Below are 23,351 nucleotides of genomic sequence, written 5' to 3' on the forward strand. Positions count from 1 at the left end.
CCAATACAACTCTGGAGTACTGATCACCTCTCATTTGAGAGGAATTAAGATCTATATGTTAGCATGCCCTGTGTAAAACAGCATCCTCTTGTTTGGAGAAAAAGAGTGTGGGATTTTGTAGTAAGAAAGGGCCAGCCAGTCCTAAACCCAAGATATGTGTCTCTTCATGTAGAAGAAGAGGCTGACTAAAAACCTCGTATGGAACTAGGTGCCTTTCTCTAGCTCACATGTAGGAGAGGGGTTGAACTTTTAGAAGACACTAAGTTCTGATCATCTCTACAACATCTCCTCCTGGCCAGTTGGGGCAGTTCAATGTGCCCCTGCTCCTCTCTAACTTGGGTGCCTGACCCAGAGCTGCAGATTGACCTAGATATCAAGGCACCCAAAAATAGATACTGCTGCACAGTTTTTACACCACTCTAGTCATGTGATGCTTAGTTTGAAGAAATCTGAGTGAGGTAACAGTTCTCTTCCCTTTCTTTCTTTAAAGGTGAAACAGGTTCACCTGGCATTGATGGTTTCAAAGGAATGACAGGCCTAAAAGGAAGACCAGGCATCAAGGGAATCAAAGGAGAATTTGGCTCACTGGGGGCTCAGGGTGATAAAGGCTTACAAGGAGCACGTGGTTTTAAAGGTGACCGTGGGGATCAAGGACCCCCAGGAGAACCCCCAAAGCTCAAGCCCAGCATGATGATGGAAGTTAAGGTGAAAAAGGAGATGTTGGAGAAAGGGGCACGAAGGGATTCTTTGGCTTAAAAGGTAGCAAGAGAATGCCAGGTGTTCCCGGAAAGACAGGAACTCCAGGGTCCCCTGGGCATCCCAGCTATGTGGCTGGTGTGAAAGGAGACATTGGCGCAAAAGGGCTGACAGGTCTGAAAGGGTATCCAGGTCCAGCCGGCTCTCCTGGCATCAGAGGCTTCCCTGGCACTACAGGAATCAGGGGAGAAAAGGGCATGCCAGGAATTTCAGGCCATTTTGGTACTCCTGGCTCACATGGTGAAATAGGTGAGCAGGGAGATACTATAAACTTACCAGGAATGCCAGGCCTTAAAGGGGAAGTTGGTGTGCCAGGCTTAACAGGCACAAGAGGAAGCGCAGGACAAAAAGGTGAAGGTGGCGATCCTGGTTTCCCTGGCATTGAAGGCCTTAAGGGCACTCAGGGTTTCCCTGGTACTGTGGGACAGGAAGGTTTGCCAGGACTGGTTGGTCCCCCAGGACAGCAAGGAAGCCCTGGGATGACTGGATTTCAAGGTGAAAAGGGAACTCCCGGCTGGCCTAGTTTACCAGGACAAGCAGGCTTGCCTGGCTTAAGAGGAATCAGTGGACTGCATGGTTTACCAGGCACTAAGGGCTTACCAGGATCACCAGGTCCAGATGGTTACGGCTCTGTAGGTTTCCCAGGTGCAGTGGGTGACAAAGGAGAAGCAGGAGAGCCAAGCAGGGTGGAAGGCAGCCAAGGACCTCTGGGTCAGAAGGGAGACAGAGGTGTTCCAGGAGTCCAAGGACCCTTTGGCCTTCCTGGGCAGGAAGGACCTCCAGGTCCTCCTGGGATTTCAAATATATCAGGACATCCTGGTGATAAAGGCTCCCCAGGTTTAGATGGAGTGCCAGGCTATCCAGGACTACAGGGAGAGCCTGGAATACCAGCTCCGCCAGGAAGCAAAGGAGAAAGTGGACAAACAGGTGTGAGTGGAGTAATTGGCCCAAAAAGAAGTAGAGGTGATCCTGGATTATCAGGGAGACCCGGCGTTCCTGGCTACCCTGGGCCAAAAGGTCGGAAGGGTGAGCAAGGTGTCATTGGCTTTATGGGCCCAGTAGGATTTCCAGGTGATTTGGGACCTATTGGACCCAAGGGGGATAGAGGACTAACTGGCATTCAGGGGCCTCCAGGCTCCCCTGGGCTGTCCCCTCTTCCTCCAAGGCTGGTTGCTGAGCAAGGTTCACCAGGTCCCAGTGGAAATATAGGACCTCAAGGAAGCCCAGGAGATGTGGGACCTCAGGGTCCACCAGGCGATCCAGGTTTCAGAGGCACACCTGGAGAACCAGGACTCCAGGGCAGGGGTGGCATTCCAGCTCCTCCTGGCTCCAGAGGTGAACAAGGATCAACAGGGTTTCCCAAAAAGAACTATCAGCTAAAACAATGATAAGGGAAAATAACAAGGGAAGAGAATACGATACCACCAGCCAAGAAAGCGAGTTCCACCCAGAAGCCCCTGTCCTTCCGGGTAACTCCCAGTTACCCCTCACCCCGGGCATGACGTGCTGTGGTATGGAATACCTCCCTGGCTAGCCCGGGTCAGGCGCCCCGTCCCTGCTCCCTCACAGCTTCCCCTCCTCCCTGGCAGAGCATGAGCCTCACAAAGTCCTTGGTCAGGGTAAACATCACTTAGCAACAACCAAAAACATCGGCTTCACCAACACCGCTCTCAAGCCGGAAGCCAAAACACAGCACTGCACCAGCCAACACAAAGGAAAAACATGACTGCCACTGCCGAACCCAGGACAGACTCCCAAAACCTTTTTTGCATTATTCTCTCTGATAATGGCATAAGATGCAAGATATTCAACTGAAACCAGGACTACACTACCATAAAACTAGTTCAGAACTACAATCATGCTTTAAGCAATCTTAAAGGTACTTTAGGATAGCTCCACTATGTTCCATTTGATCTATGAATAGTAATCAGGTAAGCTTTTCTTTCTTTTAAGGATTTTTTTCTCTGCTCACTTGTTTAATTAATAAAAGCAAACACAGAACATAAAAAAAAAAAAAAAACAGTATCAAAGCATAATATTATCCTTCCAATATAAAAATGCCATATTTGAAAGCTGTTGTTTATTAAAGTCAGTTGAATCTCTTAGAAGCTTACTGCCTGCCACACTTTTCTGAAAGCTGGCTGAAAGACCTGACTGTAAACCATAACAACCTCTCTCTTATTGGTAATAGTGACATCTTAGGAAATGCTTAACTGGAAGAATATTCAGTGAGTTAGAGGTGTTCAGTTAAGAAGTCATTGAGCAGAGACCCTAAACATACTGAGAAACTTGAGAACAGATCTCTCAAGTTTCCCAGATAAGTTTTCTAGCCTTTGGGAAGATAGGAACAAGCACACCTATGTGCATGTCTGTTATCTGTGCACCAAATGGTTTTGGTTTTCTGCGTTCCTTTGCTTGCTTTTATTTTGAGAAGAAGGCCAAACTAGCAAGAGATCTCAGGGGAAAGTCAGATACGTATCCAACTTTGGCTGTTTTTTTCACCTCACTAGAAATACACTTTGGCAACAGTGACAATCTTATCACTCCACTTCCAGAATGCAAAATTTGTCATAGAGAAGACGGAGATTCTTTTTCCACAGGAATGGACATTGATAGGACAAGAGGCAATAAGCGTAAGTTGATTCAGGGTAATTTCTGTTTGCAGCTAATAAAAAAATAATATTTCACCATGAGAAAAATTAAAACATTGGGATAGGTAGCCCAGAGCAGCAATTCAATGTCCCCTGCTGGAAATACTCAAGACTTGGCTAGACAGAACTCTGGATAACCTAATCTAAGATCCTACTTTCAACAACAGGTTATACTAGATGATCTTCAAAGGTCCCCTCCAGCTTAAACCTCTCTGTGAGGGAGAGAGCAACATTGCTATCATCCAGCTTAATCAAGTTCTTCATGGTGGTGGTTTTTGTTTTCATATTTCAATAGCGGCTGAACTGCCATGGCTACAAGAAACTTCAGGGGTAATCTATACCACAAATCTGTTTTAAGGCAGGATCAGTTGTACCTGTTATCATATTGATGATCAGAATCATCATGGCTTAATCTTAAAAACTGTACTTAACCAATGCCTTACAATCATTACTTCAGAGAAGCTGTTTAATTCCTTGTGCCTAACTTAAAGCTTTCTTACTACTGTTTAAGCCTATTATTTCTATGCCCCAACTAAGGGCGCAATTATTTTTTTCTTAATCAGTTTTGAACATATTTTATAATATCCTCCCTTTGTCCTTTTTCAAATTAAACAACCCCTTTGTTCTGCTGTTTCTGATGGGTGCTAGATCTAGATATTTTAAATAGAAAAGCTCACGCTCTCTAGAGGGAGACAGCTATCACACAAGACTTGGTGCTTAGTGCTTTCCCGCACCCCCAACCCTCTTCACTGAAATCATGGATAATTGATTACATAAGCATTGATGCCCTAATTTAATAATTGTTCAACACAATGATTGGATTTTTTTGTTAACTCACCCTTTCGTCTTTGATGTTAGAACATTGCAAAAGGATGTTTTCCTGTAGCAGCATTTGTTTGTTGGTTTCCTCTGCATACAGTGTAGGCAATCAAAGCCAGTTTATGAAGGTTCTAGATTCTGAAACAAATATAAACTTTATAATGAAAGGGAAACAAAGGGAAAACTTAATCACTTGAGCTTTGTTTCAAAAATGTGACCATTTAAATAACCACCACATAAATATATCTTCTTTTCCATTGTTATATTGTTTGGGATGGGAAGGGGGGGGGGGGTACAAAACAAAAAAAAATAACAAACAAACAAACAAGAGTTTGCAATCATTCATATATGTAAACATTATCTAATGTAGTGTTAGGAAGCCCAGGACAAAACTATTGCATTAATGAACTAAGGGTTGTAAATGAATTAATGTGCTGTAGAACTGAACCAGAAATCAGAGTTCAAGTGTAAATCCTTGCAGGATATTCATAGCTTTAAGGTCAATAACTATTGAAATTATTTCTAGGTATTTTAGCCTATCACTTGTCACTAACCTTGTCTAATTTTTACTGTGCTGTGCAGAAAGGTGCAGAAAGGTACAGAAAGTACGACCTAGTGTTGTGGTTTAAGCTCAGTCATAAATCATGCAGTCGCCCTCTCACTCCCCACCTTTCCTCCCATCCCTGCTCCCAGAGGGATGGGGAGGAGAATTGAAAGAATGTAACTCCCATGGATTGAGATAAAAGCAGTGCAGTAACTAAGGTATAACACAAACCACTACTGCTACCATCAATAATAATAATGATAAGGGAAATAATAAGGGAAGAGAATACAACTGATCACCAACAGAAACCTATCCCAACCCAGCAGAGAACTAGCCTTTCCGGGTAAGTGACCCCAGTTCTACATCCTGGGTATGATGTGCTATGGTATGGAATACCTCTTTGGATAGTTTGAGTGAGGTGTCCTGTCTCTGCTTCCTCCTGGCTTCTCCTCCTCCCTGGCAGAGCATGAGTCTCAGAAAGTCCTTGGTCAGACTAAACATTACTGGGCAACAACTAAAAACATCAGTGTTATCAGTGCTGTTCCCAGGCTGAAAGTCAAAACCACAGCACTGCACCAGCTCCTAAGAAGGAGAAAAATGACTGCTACTGCTGAACCCAGGATACCTAGATTGAACAGTGCAAAAAGAAAGAACACACAAGGGACACACTGGTGTTACCACCCTAATTAAAAAAATTAAACAGTTAAAAGGAAGAAACATATTTTCCTTCCATAATACAGAAATTGCTGTAGGTACACATAGTAATGTCAGCAATCACTGTCACCTCCATAGAGAAAAAAAAAATATTGGCTTACAGGGTCCAAAAAATTACAATGTTTCCCCTTACTCAAGAGCAATATAGGGACATATCTGTTCATTTTATTGACGGTCAGAAATGGAGGCAGCACAAAGCAGATATTTAAATAAGATAAAAGGTTTCAGTTAAACTGACAAGAGATAAGAAAAGCAGATAAAAATGACACTGAATATTCCTATGTGCCAGTGTAAAACAAAAAATAAACCAATCTAGCAATTCATTTTTTCTTTGGTAATCTAATAAAAACTGCTTGTATTATGTAAACAGTTCTTATTTATGGAAGATTATAAAATATTTTTAAAACGTGGCAAATAATCAAAGCTGTAGCTTGTCAATATTTCTCTTCTGCAGTGTCTTGTGCAGCACAATAATACTACTTTAAAGACTGTTCCAACAGAGAATTTTTATAAAAAGCAAAAGATCATTAGATTAGTTTCTTGGGTTCTGTTAAACTAATCCTCAGTTTGACCATTAAACATAAGCCATAACCTCCTTTTAGACTCCATGCCCCTCTCTTCTTGTTTCTTAGACCAAGATTTTAATTTATTTTCTTCCCTTAAAACCAACGTACCCACATTGGGGAACAAAAGATTGCAAATGAGCATGAAGACATACCAGTATATTCTATATTTTACTACATAAAAAAAACCTTTAAAACAACATTTCTCAATTAAAGGTATGGGTAAGTTATATCATACATTATTTGCAATAAGATGGAGGGATAATGCTTGAAGGTATACCATATGTCCCTTTCTTGATAACAGGTCTGCATTCATAAATTTGGGAGCAGTTTTGATGATAATCACGATTCAGTGCTTATAAAGCAATATTTTCTTAGCTGCAAAAGCTTATGCTTAGCAGAAGAAATCTGAATTTTTAAGTTAAGAATCTTAGACAACCAGGTTTAATTTTAAATTCAAAGTGTCAATTTTCAGTCACTATGAACAAATTCCTTCCAAGGACACCACATCACATCTAAGCTATTTGTGTAGAATTAGAATACCAGCTGTAAGTTTAATGCCTTCCAGAGGGGAAACAGAAACTAGGGGACATGGAAAGTTCTCCAAAGGGATTATTTTCTAAGTCACTCAATCCAGTAAGAAATATAATAATCAGAATGGAAGAGTCTTGATACACTTTTGAAATCATTCAAATATCATGCCATCATTCAGCTATTCACATTACACTTCCTAGGGTATAATTTGTATAGTGGAAAAAGCACAGTGTCACATATGCAGAAGCAGAGCTAAAGAATATTCAGAGACAGAAACTGACATTTGGCTAGAAAACAAGCAGTTCTGAAACTCAATAACAACTGCCAGCAACGACTGTCAAGATTTGTAGGGAAAGATCCTTTCTGTAATTAGAAACAAATGGTCCCCATGTATTCTGTGCAAGTATCTCAGCAAAAGATGCTGACCAGAAGGAAGCTCCAAAATGCCTTTAATCAACCAGTGATGTTAGAATCATAAAATCATAGCACAGTAAGGGTTGGAAAGGACCTTAAGTTCATCCAGTTCCAACCCCTCTGCCACTGGCAGGGACACCTCACACTAAACCGTGTCACTCAAGGCTCTGTCCAACCTGGCCTTGAACACCGCCAGGGATGGAGCATTCACAGCTTCCCGGGGCAACTCATTCCAGTGCCTCACCACCCTCACAGTAAAGAACATCTGCCTTATATCCAATCTAAACTTCCCCTGTTTAAGTTTGAACCCATTACCCCTTGTCCTATCACTACAGTCTCTAAAGAAGAATCCCTCTCCAGCATCCCTATAGGCCCCCTTCAGATACTGGAAGGCTGCTATGAGGTCTCCATGCAGCCTTCTCTTCTCCAGGCTGAACAGACCCAAGTTTCTCAGCCTATCTTCATAAGGGAGGTGCTCCAGCTCCCTGCTGATCCTCATGGCCCTCCTCTGGACTTGTTCCAACAGTTCCATGTCCTTTTTATGTTGAGGACACCAGAACTGCACACAATACTCCAGGTGAGGTCTCATGAGAGCAGAGTAGAGGGGCAGGATCACCTCCTTCGACCTGCTGGTCACATTCTTCTTGATGCAGCCCAGGATATGGTTGGCTTTCTGGGATGCGAGCGCACAGTGATGCCAGTTCATGTTCATTTTCTCCTCAACCAACACCCCCAAGTCCTCCTCTGCAGGGCTGGTCTGAATCTCTTCTTTGCCCAACCTGTAGCTGTGCCTGGGATTGCTCCGACCCAGGTGTAGGACCTTGCACTTGGCATGGTTAAACTTCACAAGGCTGGTATCAGCCTACCTCACAAGTGTGTCAAGGTCCCTCTGGATGGCATTCCTTCCCTCCAGCGTTTCAACAAAATCACACAGCTTGGTGTCATCAGCAAACTTGCTGAGGGCACACTCAATCCCACTGTTCATGTCAGTGACAAAGATGTTAAACAAGACCGGTCCCAACACCGATCCACGAGGGACACCACTCGTTACAGGTCTCCAGGCGGACATTGAACCATTGACCACAACTCTTTACATACGTCCATCCAGCCAGTTCTTTATCCACCGAGTGGGCCATCCATCAAATTGATGTCTCTCCAATTTAGAGACAAGGATGTCGTGTGGGACAGTGTTGAACACTTTGCAGAAGTCCAGGTAGATGACATCAACTGCTCTACTCCTGTCAATCAGTTCCATAGCCCCATCATAGAAGGCCACCAATTTGGATACAAGAATACAAAAAAAAAAAAAAAAAAAGAAAGAAATGCAGTTTGTTCAAATTGTTCTTCATGGTCAGGTGACAGAGGTCAGCAAAAAAGCAAAAGGAAAATAAGGTAAACCAGAGCACAATCAGATGACTTATTTGTCTAGAAGTTGTTCACAGTGAAAAATTCTATTGTTGCTGGACCCCATTGTTGCTGGACCCCAAGATATCATACAGCTGAAAAAACATGTATTTAACACTAATAACACATTTTCACAATCTAATAAATGCTAATCAAATCAGTTACTGATTCTCCCTTCCCCAGGCTGAACATACTCTGGTGATAGTAAACTTTCTTATTGACTTACTTCTGCTGCTCTTAGTGTATGCCCTGAGGAAACGCAGCAAATCTCTGGATTCAGCCATACTCTGGTCTTCCAGGAACTGTTGCTGGGATGTGTATTATCAAGTTGCATGGAAAAAGCTTTTCCCTCCTCTCTCATGTGTCAAGAAATCCTTACAGGGCAAAGATACACACTGAGAAAGAAACAAGTTCATTCCCTGATGAAAACAGTAAGAACGCTTCCAAAACAAAATCACATCTTTTAAGAAGTTTAGACATAAGTATAGGAAACTTGGAAGGAGTGATAATAACCATGGTAGCTTTCATGAAAAAGACAAAACACTAAACCATAAACTCCTGTAATTTTGTATCTTCTACTTATCTTCTGCTTTATGAATCACCATTTTTCATCAAAGATTAGAATACTTAGCAATCAATCACTATTAAAACTAAATTGCTGCTCAAAAAAGCACTGGATAAAGAACGCGATAATTTTCTCTGGTTTTCATTTTTCTTTCTATCTATAAGTCTTTTAATTTAAGGAGTCTTTGGCTTTGTTTTTAAATCCAACATTTTACTTTTGAGTTGTATTTCTTAATTTTGAATTGTCATCATATGAAGTTTATTAGTGGTACACTGGACCTGTTTCTTCACAACTGAGATGAAGGAGGAAGAGATATTGTCTCCATATTCCCAGAGTTGGCAAGCCACTTCACCCAGCATTGGTGGTACTTCGTCTCTTCAGCCCATTGCTACCAATAAACTAGCATATGACAATGACTCACTCTGTGCAAATCTCCACCACCTGAGTCATGTGCATCAGACTTCATCTGGATCTGTGGGCAACTGCATGCTGTTCAGATCAAAGTAAACCATCTCTAGTGCAGCTAATTCCTTCAGGTACTGGATACTTCTTTCCATTGCCATCCACTTGCCTGGTTGACAACATCTTCTTAGAAGGGATGCCTTCCTTTCACACTTGACAGAAGTTGCCTCCAGAGGCTGAGGACTTGTGTCTTTCTCCTTGTCTCCTTGTCAATGTCCCCTTCCCTAGAAAGTGATCCCAGGTGCTTGGCTTCTCTTCCTTCTAATTCCAAACTGCTAGCTCTGTTATCTCAACATCAAAGCAGCCAGGTGTTGGTGTTCTCACCTGGGCAACGGCTGAAATCTTCGTGTGTCCTACAGTTCACTCAGGGAGAGGCATCAAGAAGGTACCTCTTGTTTTGCATCTTCCTCCTGTTCTTTTGATGGTCCTGGTTCATTCTCCTTCACTGAACAAGCTGACTTTCATGTCCATTTCTTCTTGTGTATAGGGGCAACTGACAGCAGCACAGGTTGGCTCTCTGGCTCAGCTGCAATGCCTGTTGTTTTGTTGTCAGATCCAGAGACCTTCATTTCCTTTGAGGTTATTGAGCAGTGTTGAACAGGGCTCAGTACGCATAGGCCAGGCCCAACAGACATAGCCCAGGCCCCAGCACATTGCAGTGATTTCTGTAAAACACTAGAGGTGCTCAGTGTCCTAGGCACTTGCCCATACTATCCCCCACACCCTGTTATTCAAAACTACCTAGTCTTGAGCCAAATTGACAACATGTTTATTTTCCAAGTATTTTACTAGTTTTTCTGGGTTCTGTACTTGTTGCTATCTCAATCCTTTGGCTAGTTCAGTTCAGCTGTCCTGGCCATACTCCCTCCCAGCTCCTTGTGCCCCTCACTGGCAGATCAGGAAAACAGAAAAGTCCTTGATCAGGGTAAGCATTAGCACCAATTAAAATGCTGGTATGTTATCAGCATTTTTCTCAGACCAAAGCCAAAGCACAGCATTATACCAGCTACTAGGAAGACTATTATCTCTCTCCCAGATGAAACCAGGACACACATATGCCATTAGTATATTATATGTAGTTATTATATATGCAGTATTAATATCACATGTGTATTACTCTAATATGTACAATATTACTCATTCAACTCTTTTAATCAGACCAAGTTAGAGCTACACTTGTTTGCTTTGTGTTGTATTTTGTTGTAAAAGTGAATTATAACAATTAGGTTTATCTCATGTAGTCCAGATTTACTACCAATCCCAGTTAACTGATCACTTGGGAGCTGAATGGGCTACATAAAAAAAAAAAACCATGTAATTAAACGAATCAAGCCAAAAGAGAATGAATATTGTCTTTGTCCACACATGCAGCTTCACTTGAGATTACTGGAAGTTACCTGGAAATAACTAAAGGTAACCTTCACCCCAAGTGTCCATCATTTCCCTTCGTCCTGTTCCAGGCATATTAAAATTTATGAAAGTCATTCTACTGTTTCACTGAGATCAGGTCTATAAATACCAGAAAGTTACTTTTCTTCATGGTAACTGATGAACTCACAGCTACATGAAAATTCCTGGTTTTCTGAAAAACTGGTGATCTATCATGTGCAAAGCAAATTATTTGAATGATCAATTAATCAAAATCGCATAGTGGTACAGTGGACATTGAATGTACCACCTGAAATTTGAGAAAAAGGTAGTTATCCTTCTGACCAAAAAAAATCCAGGTACAGAACGAAACCTAGTTCCAGCCCAGAGGCTGCAAAGAATGAAGGTAAAGAAATAATACCATGACTTGTATACTGTAAGGCTCCCAGAACAAAATTGTTTCCATAGGCAAAATTAATCATTGCATATTTTGTTGAAAATTACTGGTCTTTTTATTACCTATATAAATTTATTCCCAGTTTTTATCAAGATGTGAATTGTTTTGTATTATGAAACCTAACTCTGTTTTCTAGAGTTTCTTGTAAAGTCTCATGTCACTCATGCTGCATTAAATAATTTTTCTTTCCCTGTCTGGATTATTATTATCTTTGTACAGTAAACTGTACATAACATATCATTGCTAATAAACAGGCCACAATCTGGAACCAAAGAAATCTGTAACTTTCAACACAACAGAAGGATGTGACATATATTACGCTGTCAGAATATTCATTTACCTGAAAATCCTAATGTCAGGTAATGAACCTGAGAACCTGTGACAAAGCTCATCTTCATTAGTTTTTAAGAACAAGTAGATTGCAAATGCATATTCCCAAGGACTCACTTGGTAGTATTTCCTGCTTACATACAGCAGATGGACTGGTGTTTGGCAGTTATTCTTGGTGTCTGGCAATCATTTTTGCTGTCAAACAAAATATTGTAGTATAGGAGTGTCAGGCCAGTAGGTTCCCAGCTATTTATGTTCTTTTTCTTTCTGTTTCTGTCTACTGGCATCAGGTTTTTCTTTCCTTCATACTACCCCTAACTAAAAATCACCTCCATCACATTTTATTTTACCTTTTCCAGTGTTGTCATGCTCAGAACATGTGAATTAAATGGGAAAACACAATATCAAAAAGCAATAGCTACGAGATTTTTTCAGTATATGTTAAAACAGAGCTTTCAATGTTTTAAATTTCATCCATCATCAATATAACTAATTGTTATTTATTTATTTTTGAAGTTTCATTTTTTTTAAAATGAACATTGTTAAAGCAAAATTTTGTCCAACTCTTCATTATACAAAAATGGTAATACTGAGAGTAGAAAATGTTATTATCTTATACTAATGAAAGCTTTCCCCCCCACTGTGCTTTTGCTTACCAGAATAAATCATTGATTTATTTTGATTAATGTCTTTATAAATACAAAATACATGAAGTTAATGACCCTGGACATCTATACTTGAGAAGCAATGCAAATGACCTGTAATTTAGCAATCTTTAAAAAGATCTGGAGAAAACATAATAAGTGAGGTGGTTAAATTTCTAGAGAATTGGGTATCTGAATGGTTTCTAGCCTTCATTTAACATGGATGAAGCTAGACACAATGTTGAAACTTTAACAATCCCAACTAACATAATGAGAAACAAGATTGTCTTATGTTATATTCATGTCATGCTATTTAATGAAAAAAACTCATACATTAGGAAGGGATCTGCAAGACTGGCATTACTCTCATATTAAGCTTCTTGAATTGGCTGCAGAAATAATTACACACACACAAAAATAGGGCCTCTTTTTTAGTACTTTATTTTTCTAAATGTTTGTGTGTAAATGCAACACATACTCAAAAGACAAAAAAGTAAAAAATATATTCTGGAATTGTTAATAAGGTATGTTTTAAAAACATGAGGATATTTCTGGATATTTTTCTAAAATAAATATCACAATAATAGTTTCCATCAATCATCTGCCCTTCTATATATTAACTATTTGGAATCAAATCTCGGCAAATATAATTTAAGAAATTTGACCTGAGTGTTCCAGATTTTCCATATAATCTATATTTGTTACCAATACAATGAATAAGGCTCAGTGAAAGATGTAGCAAGTATGTTAGACACTCCTGCAATCAGAACAAGAAAAAGATGCATATTTTTCTGGTGCAGATTGACTTCCTTCCTGAAGCCTCTCTCTGTTCATAGAGCAGCACTCATTCAGTATATGCTGGCTTTAATAAAAATGAAGTATAGCCTTATTAACAAAAGGAAGAGAACAATTTTTCCTTTAATAAAGAAGGTCATGCATAAGATATTTCAACAACTGTTTTTGTAATAACAGTCTTTATAGGCCTTGCAAAACTAAACCATTTTGTGGATTTATTGTTCTGAAGGGCCGTTTGCTCATGAAACTTAAAGACGATTTCCACTGGTAATAAATTTTACTGTAAAAGTACATTAGATGTCATTCACGTTTCAAGGTAAGAGCCAACATCCAAGTTCCAGCACTGTCTTATGCAAAGTTTCTTGCTCCTCCTTAGAATCATAGAATAGTTAGGGTTGGAAAGGGCCTTAAGATTATCTAGTTCCAACCCCGTTCCACTGGCAGGGACACCACACTGTAAACAATGTCACTCAAGGCTCTGTCCAACCTGGCCTTGAACACCGCCAGGGATGCAGCATTCACAACCTCCCTGGGCAACCCATCACTGTGCCTCACCACCCTCACAGTAAAGAGCTTCCTCCTTATATCCAATCTAAACTTCCCCTGTTTAAGTTTGAACCCATTACCCCTCTACCTATCACTACGTCCCTAGCGAAGAATCCCTCTCCAGCATCCTTATAGCCCCCCTTCACATACTGGAAGGCTGCTATGGGGTCTCCATGCAGCCTTCTCTTCTCCAGGATGAACAGACCCAACATTCTCAGCCTATCTTCATAAGGGAGGTGCTCCAGTCCCCTGATCATCCTCGTGGCCCTCCTCTGGACTTGTTCCAACAGTTCCATGTCCTTTTTATGTTGAGGACACCAGAACTGCACACAATACTCCAGGTGAGGTCTCATGAGAGCAGAGTAGAGGGGCAGGATCACCTCCTTCGACCTGCTGGTCACACTTCTTTTGATGCAGCGCAGGATACGGTTGGCTTTCTGGGCTGCGAGCACACACTGATGCCAGTGCATGTTCATTTTCTCCTCAACCAACACCCCCAAGTCCTCCTCCACAGGGCTGGTCTGACTCTCTTCTTTGCCCAACCTGTAGCTGTGCCTGGGATTGCTCCGACCCAGGTTTAGGACCTTGCACTTGGCATGGTTAAACTTCACAAGGCTGGCATCAGCCCACCCCACAAGTGTGTCAAGGTCCCTCTGAATGGCATCCCTTCCTTCCTATGCAGCTTGAGACAAGAGTCTGTCAAGGAGATATGCACTATTGTCACCTGTTATGCCGACTTTTATGAGCTTTCATTCTTTAACCAACAACAAAAAAAACCACCTCTACAGTTAATTCAAAAGCATTTTCAGCACCTGATAAAGGTGATATTCTATGTGGAAGTAACATTGGTGGGATTCACTTGCCTGAACATTTGTAGTCAAGTGCTTTTTAGATACTCTAAATTAAACATATCCACAGTAGACAGAAAACACCTATATTTTCAAGACAAAACATCTTTTTTTTTTTTCTTCTTACACAAAAAGAGGAAATAGATTTGTATGAAATCCAGTTATATGAATACAGATGTCTAGCACCACTTCAGGATAACCCACCTGGCCTGGAGTTCTTTCTGGCTTTCAGAATGGTGCAGCTATTTGTTGTGTCTCTGCTCATTCAGATGTCTCAGATTTTTGTCACCAGAAGACAGTATCTCAGCAACACAATTTTTTTAAATCTCCATAAAAATGTATTTTTTGAAAAGTCTTGAAAAAGAGGAAAAGGAGCTTTGAAATATTTGAAATATTAAATAATCAAATATTACAGTTTAACTGCAATGTACTTGATGAATAAAAAGTTTGAAGAGTATTAAATAGGCATAGATTTCATGTCTTCGTTCCTTGCACTGATTCCTTGCAATTTTGATTACATAATAGCACCAGAAATAAGAAAGGAAAAAGTAAAACTTTAATATTTGCAATTTCAGTCAACCAAAACTGAAGAATTTTGTTCTTGCTATATTATAGCACTCTCTCTGAGCCAACAGTTTTCTGAGGAAGTCATAATATAGCTTTTTCCAAGCTACATACCTAAAATAGCATTTAATATTTTTTAATCTGTTAGAATTTCAGTGCTTCCTTCTTGTTACCTGTTTTTCTTGCTCATTAGCTTAAGCAATATGCCTTTCAGCATCTATCTACTTCCTTTAATGATGGCTAGCTGTAGGATTTAACACACTTCATTCACATCTCTCCCCATACTTCCATCTGTATATTTTTCACATCTTTGCCACTGTTTTCCTGCGAGTAGCTGCTGTGAGAATCCTGAATAAGTAAGCTTAATATGAATGTAAAAAGGTTCCTTTATAGCACTGAGCAGGATGCAGTAGAAGATTACAACATGTAAAGGCAAAGTAAAGACTGGAGAAAAGCTCATGATATGAATTTGAAAAACATATATTTAAAACTGACAGAGATTACAACAGCTTTGTCTTTAGTTCAGCTTTGTTAACTTCCTGAAGCTACATTAGAGTCTCAGCTATTGTAACACAAAGAACCCGCTTTGATTGCTTTTTAAATATTTGGGAGTTTTTGAAGGTGTCATTATTTTTTAGCCTACTGTGACTGTCAGCCCTGAAATATGAATCCTTATGGAAATCTACCAGTGATCCATCTATATAACCCTACTTCAGCATGAGTCATCCCTAAACTGACAACTCACATTGCTGTCTAGAATTTACTAGTTTCTTTTTCACCTTTCTTGCTATGTTTAAATTGGCAAAAAAGTTAAGCAACTTATCTTTTTGTAACTTAATTAAAAACTGTCTTGCCTTTTTCTGATTCCTACAATTTGTGAAAGAAAATACTGATAACAAGATTATTAAAATTCAATAAAGGTACAACTGAAAACGAGCAATGTAAATGAAGCATAAGTACAAACCTTTATCTTCTCTATTCCAGTCTTTTTTTGTTTTTAGGCTGACTTTAGGAAACTTTTTAGGCTGACTTTAGGAAACTTCTTAGGCTGACTTTAGGAAACGTCCAGACAGCAGACATACAGGATTCTTCCAATGCTTTCCAATAGCAAGCAAAAAATAACTATCACACCGATTCAGAAACAGAACATTGATCATATAACACAAAGGTTTGAGAAGTGACTGCATGACCAATCTCCATAGAATGGACAACCTTATATAAGCCTAAATGGTATTGTTTCAAGGACACTTGAACTGGGGAAAAAAAATAATAATCATTGTACAAGAACTAGTAAGTGCAATAAAAAAATTGTCTATACCTTTCTCCTTTTTCCACTTCCAGGAATGTGTCCTGATTACATATCTACATAGTCTTCTAAACATGTTAAGGTAAAAAATTGTAGGACATATATTGCACATACACAGTGATATCTCGCAAGTTGTAATTTTTTTTTTCCTCTTCTGTTTGCAGAGAAGAATCTCCATAAATAATTATTCCTATTCCTAATGAAATTACATTACAAAAATCTTTAGCTCATTTAAATTCACAACCATATCCTAACACTTCAAGCCTGCAGATGTTTGGTTTTGAAATGAAGCCATTTGCCCATAGAGTGTGATCATTTTACATAGTTGTTATAGTTTAGTCATTGTTTGAGTTGATGTCTGACACAAATTAGTCTTCCCCCTCTCCCCCCCCGAATTTAAATTCTCTTTTTCACTATTTATATGATAATACTGTCATGACAAGATCACTCCCTGCTCATGCAATTCTATCCTTTCCTTTCACGGTGCTTTGAGAAGCATTAACATCACTTTCATTTTCCTCTTTTTATGTGAAGATTGAATATCCAGCTGTTACCTTAATTAAGTCTGCCACAGGCAAGGAGCTGGCTTTACGTACCTGCAGAGAGAACTTTCATGGTGTTTTAATGACTATCAATAGATTGAACAAAGTGACTCAAGAGCTAATGCAAGAAAAAGCTTAGCTCAGACGAGTGCCAGAGCTGTCAATTTCCAATTAAGAGACTTTTGTTTCTCATGACAGTAAACCACCACAAATTACATGCTTTAGCTCTGTTGGTTAATCTTTTGCCACCTGACAGATGGAAGCAAATCAGTTGAGTTATGTTAATCACTTCCAGGAAGTGAGAATTATTTAAATTTTGGCATAGTTTTTGCATCTGTGAGGACAGCATTAGGAGATATCACAACAGCAACCTATTATTTATAGATAAGGTGTCATCTGAAGTGTGTGTGTGGGTACAATGAATGGCAGGGAATATGGGGAGAATGAAAGGCATTATTCAACCCTTTCTCAAAAGCTCTTCCACTTGAGGATAAAGCTTTTGATTGTTCACATCTTACATATTTTATGGTTTTACAAAGCTGAACACAATTTTTAACAGAAGCAAGTTGTTATCATGTGTGCATATAGAAGAAATCCATGCGCCTCCTGAAGAGATGTTTGACAATTTAGATCTAGCAACAGTGTCAGTGAGTAATAACTAAATACATCTCTACTGAAAATAAGCAAATAAATTTGGCACTACCAAAAAAACTGGTATGAATTCTGTGTGAAAAAAAAGGATAATAATTTTCTTCATTAAAAAGAAATTGCTAAATAATATTTGAAAGCCTGTGAAACGTCTACTAAGACCTTTGACATCTATCTCTGAAAAGCCAAGCTGATGGATGAACCTTGGGCTAGTGCCTGGTAACATCTTCCAACTTAAGAGCAAACTGCATTTTAAAGCATGAGAAGATCAACTCCTAGTTTGCTTTTTTGTGATTTTCCCTTTTTAATACAACTGTATAGTAATTTGGAGAACTTCTTGGCTCCCGTGGTACCTTATTGTTTTCCTAGTGACTGCCATTTCCACAGGGTTAATACTGCTGTAATTGCAGTAAGGTATTTGGTGTATTTCAAACAGGTTTTTTATTACTTCAAAATCATATTTGATACATAATTAAAAAAAGCAAAACCAGGTCCATTATTTAAATTCTTTTACACTTTAACTCAAAATACAAAATTCCGCAGTTCATGGCAGTGATACTGATGACAGCATGCTTTTTAAATTTGGTAATAAAATCGATTCATGAGATAGAATCTTTTCTGGGAAATGACAACAAAGTTTTTTGGGGGTGGGTTTTTCTTTTCTGGTTTGTTTTTTTTTTTTAATAATAGAAAAATCATTTCAGAGTTATAGAACACACTTTAATATTTAGATTGCAGGCAAATAAGCAGGTGCCATTTTACCACTGATCATTAATATGACCTCCTAGTGCTCATGAAGAATGATACAATGCTAAACTGTACAGTCCCATTGTATCATGACCAACTTCCTACTTACATATACATTTACTCACTTGATTTCCCTTATGCTCTTATAAACAAAGCTCCACTTCATGGAGATTGCAGGATAGAGGCACTCAGAGCTGGATTAAGATTACATGGACATTAACAAATTCAAAACCCCTCCTGAACATTTCTAGTTTATTTTAATGCACTTATCATTCTTATTTGACTCCCATTGGAGAAGGTTCTTTTCTATGCTGTGTGGTTCAGTGCTTTTCCATGTGCTTCAGAAATCCTTGTGCAAATAGCTAGTATTATCAGGACTGCTAATTAAAAGGATAACATTATTGAATTCTGAATTACACATGAAATTATACTAAGAATTCTTAGACTCCCCCAATCCCATCCCATCCCATATTTTTTTCTGACAACATTTATAATAATTTTCAAAAGGGTACGTATTACTTTGGTTCTCAAGTCTAACTTTCTTGTTTTCCTTCTTCTGCATAATGATTATGTACTGTGCTGAATGATCCACTTTCAGAGCCACAGCAGTTAATTTTCATTCATGCTCACAACAGCCACCACACATTCTACTTGAATGGGTCAAGAGGATTCTGTAGCACTGTTTAACCAAATGAACAGACCACATAAAATCATGATGCTAAATATCACCTCCCAGGTAATTAACTGTATATTGGCTGCTCCCCATCACCTTTCTTTCCCATTTTGTTGTTTTCATTGCATGCAGAAAGCTATGTCTTTAAAACATAATACATTTGGTTTGCAGTATTGTTTACACACAGAAACTCACACGTGTAAAAGGCTGTTCGTTGGCTTTCTGCCTATGCAGCTGCTTTTGTCTTTTTCCTGGTATATAACATACATAAACAGTAAAATTAATATCACATTCTGAGAAATCAGAATTAAAAGTGAATAAGAGAGTTACAAAATAAACTCATTTAGTACTTTTCTGGCCTTCAATATGTCCAAAAGCTTACTGATAGGTGCAAGTGTATACAGCTCATTATATTCCAATCAGCACACATACAGTGCTATGCATAAAACTAGTATTTGAACATGCTAGAGTTGGGCCCCTGAGATTAAACACAAAATTCTTCAAGCTGTAAAGAGTTCTTCAGTTTTTTCTTCTGTACAATTAAAAAGATTTCAGTGCTTAGAAGGTGGTATCTTGCATTGTTTTCCTTCTCATGTATCAAAAGTCCTGTGTGCTCTATTTTCTAAGCAAGTTTTTTGAATTATTGCAGATACCTATATCACACTTACCTCCTTAAATTCCAGCTCCAGTAATATATAGAGCTTAGCAGGAAAGGTAACACAAAGATCGAACAGTACAGAGCTTTCAGGTGGTGTCATCATATGGCTGTCTGCTGCATTGCATTCATCATAGAAAGCTGCTATTTTAAAAGTATGTAAGTATAAGAAAAGAAAAAGCTAAACTATAAAATGACTGAAGTAAAAAAAAACAACAGAAACATCATCTTACTAGCATAAATAATGTCATTATAAAGCGTAATACAGTGGGTTTCATTGTGTTTATTAAAGTAAAACCACCCTGTGTATTCTACTATTTCCACTTCATTATATGGCTACTTGAATGTCCAATTTTTATAAGTTTTGAGGTTTAACTCATTTCTTTTAGTATACATATGAAAAACAACAGCCTTAAGTAATTAAAGTGTTTATGTCATAACAAAATATAAAGGAGGCAAATAAATCCTTTAAAAAATAAATGGAAAACCGAAAAAAAAGTGCTAATGGAAACTAGGATATAAATTCAGCCTAATTTTAGCAAAGAAATATTTCTTTACTTAAATAAAAATTAATTAAGCCACCTGGAAAGTAAAATTCACCTATAAATAGTTTTTCCAGAACATGAGCAAAAAGTTTCAAAATTGACAAGCCTAGAAATCAAACATATACCAAACTTCAGAAAGGACTGAAACCCAGAAAATTCTTTAAAAATTATTACTGTTGGATGCAAATATAGTATTTTCACTCATAAAATAGAAGTATAGACTAACTAAATGTAGTAGATGCAAATATACACACCTCAATAAAATATATGTATTTACAAATATGTAAGATATACAAATGAGACTTGGAAAACAAAGTAAGAATAACAAAACTTGTGTCTTCCACCATCTACATCACGTGCAGATTTCTATCCTCAGAAATGGAACCTTGAAACAAAGCAATAAACGATAATTCAAGAAACCAGCACATGGGACATGGCACACGGACTAAGGAAGAAAATTATCAAGCATTTAATAATGCTTGACAAGTATTTGTTAAAATGGTAACTATTGGAGGAAAAGCTAAGAAATATCTGGGGTTGTTGGTCACAGTATAAACCAGACTATAGTCTGATCCCAACAGCATTTGATGAGTGGAAATTAACAAAATGTCACCTCTTGTTGAAATGAATGACTTGTCAGCATATGCAGAATTTAGGCTAGCAATGCAGTGAAGAAGCTGAATATAGTGATTGAGCTTTTACGTCAGCTGTTTTTAAGCTTAGCTGTTTCTCATTTCATAAAAAATGAGTTTAAACTCTGTTATAAAGGTCTTTTCCAACTTAGTTTATTGTAAAATTCCATAATTGTGATTTTGACCTCCATGTGGAGAAAAGTACATCAAGTGGAGTACCGCAGAGATCAGCACTGGGACTTACTGTTATCATACAATAGTTTCATTAAGTGCATACTGGAAGATATGAAGTAATTCCTTTCATTTATTTATTTATTTATTTATTTATTTTTACAGCCAGTTTTTTAAAAACAAACAAACAAACAAACAAGAGGATTCCAAACCTAACCTACACACATATTTTGGTGTTTTGGAATAACAGCTTGCCTTCAGTGCAATTGCTTTATTATTAAATAAAGAGCAACAGTATATTAAGAGACAGGTAATAAACACAGCCCAGATGAATATTCCTTGACAGCAATGTATGAAAACAAGAGGAAAAAGCACTTATGGTGTGAGAAACTTAAGAATATGCTGTATTATTATGACTGAATAAACATTCTGTTGATAAATAACTAGAAATATTACAAAGTAGAGAAACATTACTTTTTTTCTGCATATGTAAAATCAGATATAGCTGCATTGGAAAAAAAAAAAAGTTAATCATAAATAAAAGAACACCAAAAATAATGGAGACTGATTTCTTTTTATACTAGAGTATAGCCAAATGTAATAGTTTGCCAGTGACACCAAGCTGTGTGGTTCAGTTGATATGCTGGAGGGAAGGAATGCCATCCAGAGGGACCTCAACGCGCTTGTAAGGTGGGCTGATGCCAGCCTTGTGAAGCTTAACTATGCCAAGTGCAAGGTCCTACACCTGGGTCGGAGCAATCCCAGGCACAGCTACGCTACAGGTTGGGCAAAGAAGAGATTCAGACCAGCCCTGCAGAGAAGGAACTGGGGGTGCTGGTTGATGAGAAACTTAACGTGAGCTGGTTTCAGTGTGCGCTCGCAGGTCAGAAATCCAACCGTATCCTGCGCTGCATCAAAAGGAGTGTGACCAGCAGGTAGAAGGAGGTAATCCTGCCCCTCTACTCTGCTCTCATGAGACCTCACCTGAAATATTGTGTGCAGTTCTGGTATCCTTAGCATAGAAAGGACATGGAACTGTTGGAACAAGTCCAGAGGAGGGCCACGAGGATGATCAGGGGACTGGAGCACCTCCCTTATGAAGATAGGCTGAGAAAGTTGGGTGTGTTCAGCCTGGAGAAGAGAAGGCTGCGCGGAGATCTCATAGCAGCCTTTCAGTATCTGAAGGGGGCCTATAGGGATGCTGAGGAGGGACTCTTCATTAGAGAGTGTAGTGATAGGTAGAAGGGTAACGGGTTAAAACTTAAACAGGGGAAGTTTAGATTGGATATAAGAAGGAAATTCTTTCCTGTTAGGGTGGTGAGGTACTCAGATGGGTTGCCCAGGGAAGTTGTGAATGCTCCATCCCTGGCAGTGTTCAAGGCCAGGTTGGATGAAGCCTTGGGTGAGATGGTTTAGTGTGAGGTGTCCCTGCCCATGGCAGAGGGGTTGGAACCAGATGATCTTAAGGTCCTTTCCAACCCCAACTATTCTGATTCTAGGACATGATGATCTTTTATAAATACATTCAACAATGTGCAATTGTTTCAAGACAATCATAGAAAACCAAGGCAGGAAAGCTCATTTAATCTCCCTTAATTCCCAAAACCTATACTAATGCCATTTTAAAGGAATATTTCTATAGCTCTTCCAAGGATAATCTAAGACTTCCAAGGATTGGAGCTCTATAATTTCCTTCAGAAATCTATTTTAACACTCTGTTCTTTAATAATAGAATTCTTTCTGTCTGTCTTATCCAAGGATTCCTTGCTAAAATTTAGACTTGACACCTCTTGTCCTATTTGTCATGGTCACAATAGAAATTATTCCATTTTTATGGATGAATACAGTGCAATACTTTTACTTATTTACTTATGGAATGGGAAGCAAAAAGGAAGGAAATGAGATGGAACCACAATCAGCTCTTTAGAATATAGCAATTTATTAAAATCTTTCCTTATAAGACATTTCATTAGATATCTAATTATAATTTTGGTTCTGCCTAAGACTCTTCAGTGTTATATACCTTGCCTGAGATTACTATGGCTGTAAATAGCAGCCCACACCTATGTTTGCATTAATAAAATAAATACTTCCACAGGACACTTTCAGACTGTGAAACAGTTTCTTGATACAGCTAAATTGCTAGAATGGCTGTCATATTTTGGCCCACACAAATTAATCTTTTCCAAGACAATTCTCAAGGACATGAAAGAAACATTTCCCACCAGGTGTTCTAGATCTAGATCTTTTTTGAACTGGTAAAATGGTATGATATGAGGCAGTTGTTTTTCATGACAGTCCCTAGCATCTTTAATTTACTAGCAGACAGAACCTGACTAGTGTTGAGTCAAGTGAAAGCATTTCTTTCATAGACATAAGTTTTGTCTTTTGCATATAAAGCAAACATTGTCATGATGTTATTAGGTCATATTCACCATGCCATCCTTTATAGCT

General features: G+C 38.7%; 1 protein-coding gene across 1 annotated transcript; it reads left to right on the forward strand.

Moving 5' to 3' along the window:
* The first annotated feature begins 635 nt into the window (after positions 1-635).
* Positions 636-2,144, forward strand: LOC130593818 (collagen alpha-2(IV) chain-like). The gene has a single exon (XM_057399240.1). The coding sequence runs from the start codon at positions 771-773 to the stop codon at positions 2,142-2,144; it is 1,374 nt and encodes a 457-aa protein (XP_057255223.1). The 5' UTR covers positions 636-770.
* Positions 2,145-23,351: the final 21,207 nt, after the last annotated feature.

This window comes from Pezoporus wallicus, unplaced genomic scaffold (genome assembly GCF_028554395.1).
Source record: "Pezoporus wallicus isolate ANWC-B61680 ecotype Strahan unplaced genomic scaffold, APGP_CSIRO_Pwel_v1 contig_818, whole genome shotgun sequence".
Taxonomy (NCBI): domain Eukaryota; kingdom Metazoa; phylum Chordata; class Aves; order Psittaciformes; family Psittacidae; genus Pezoporus; species Pezoporus wallicus.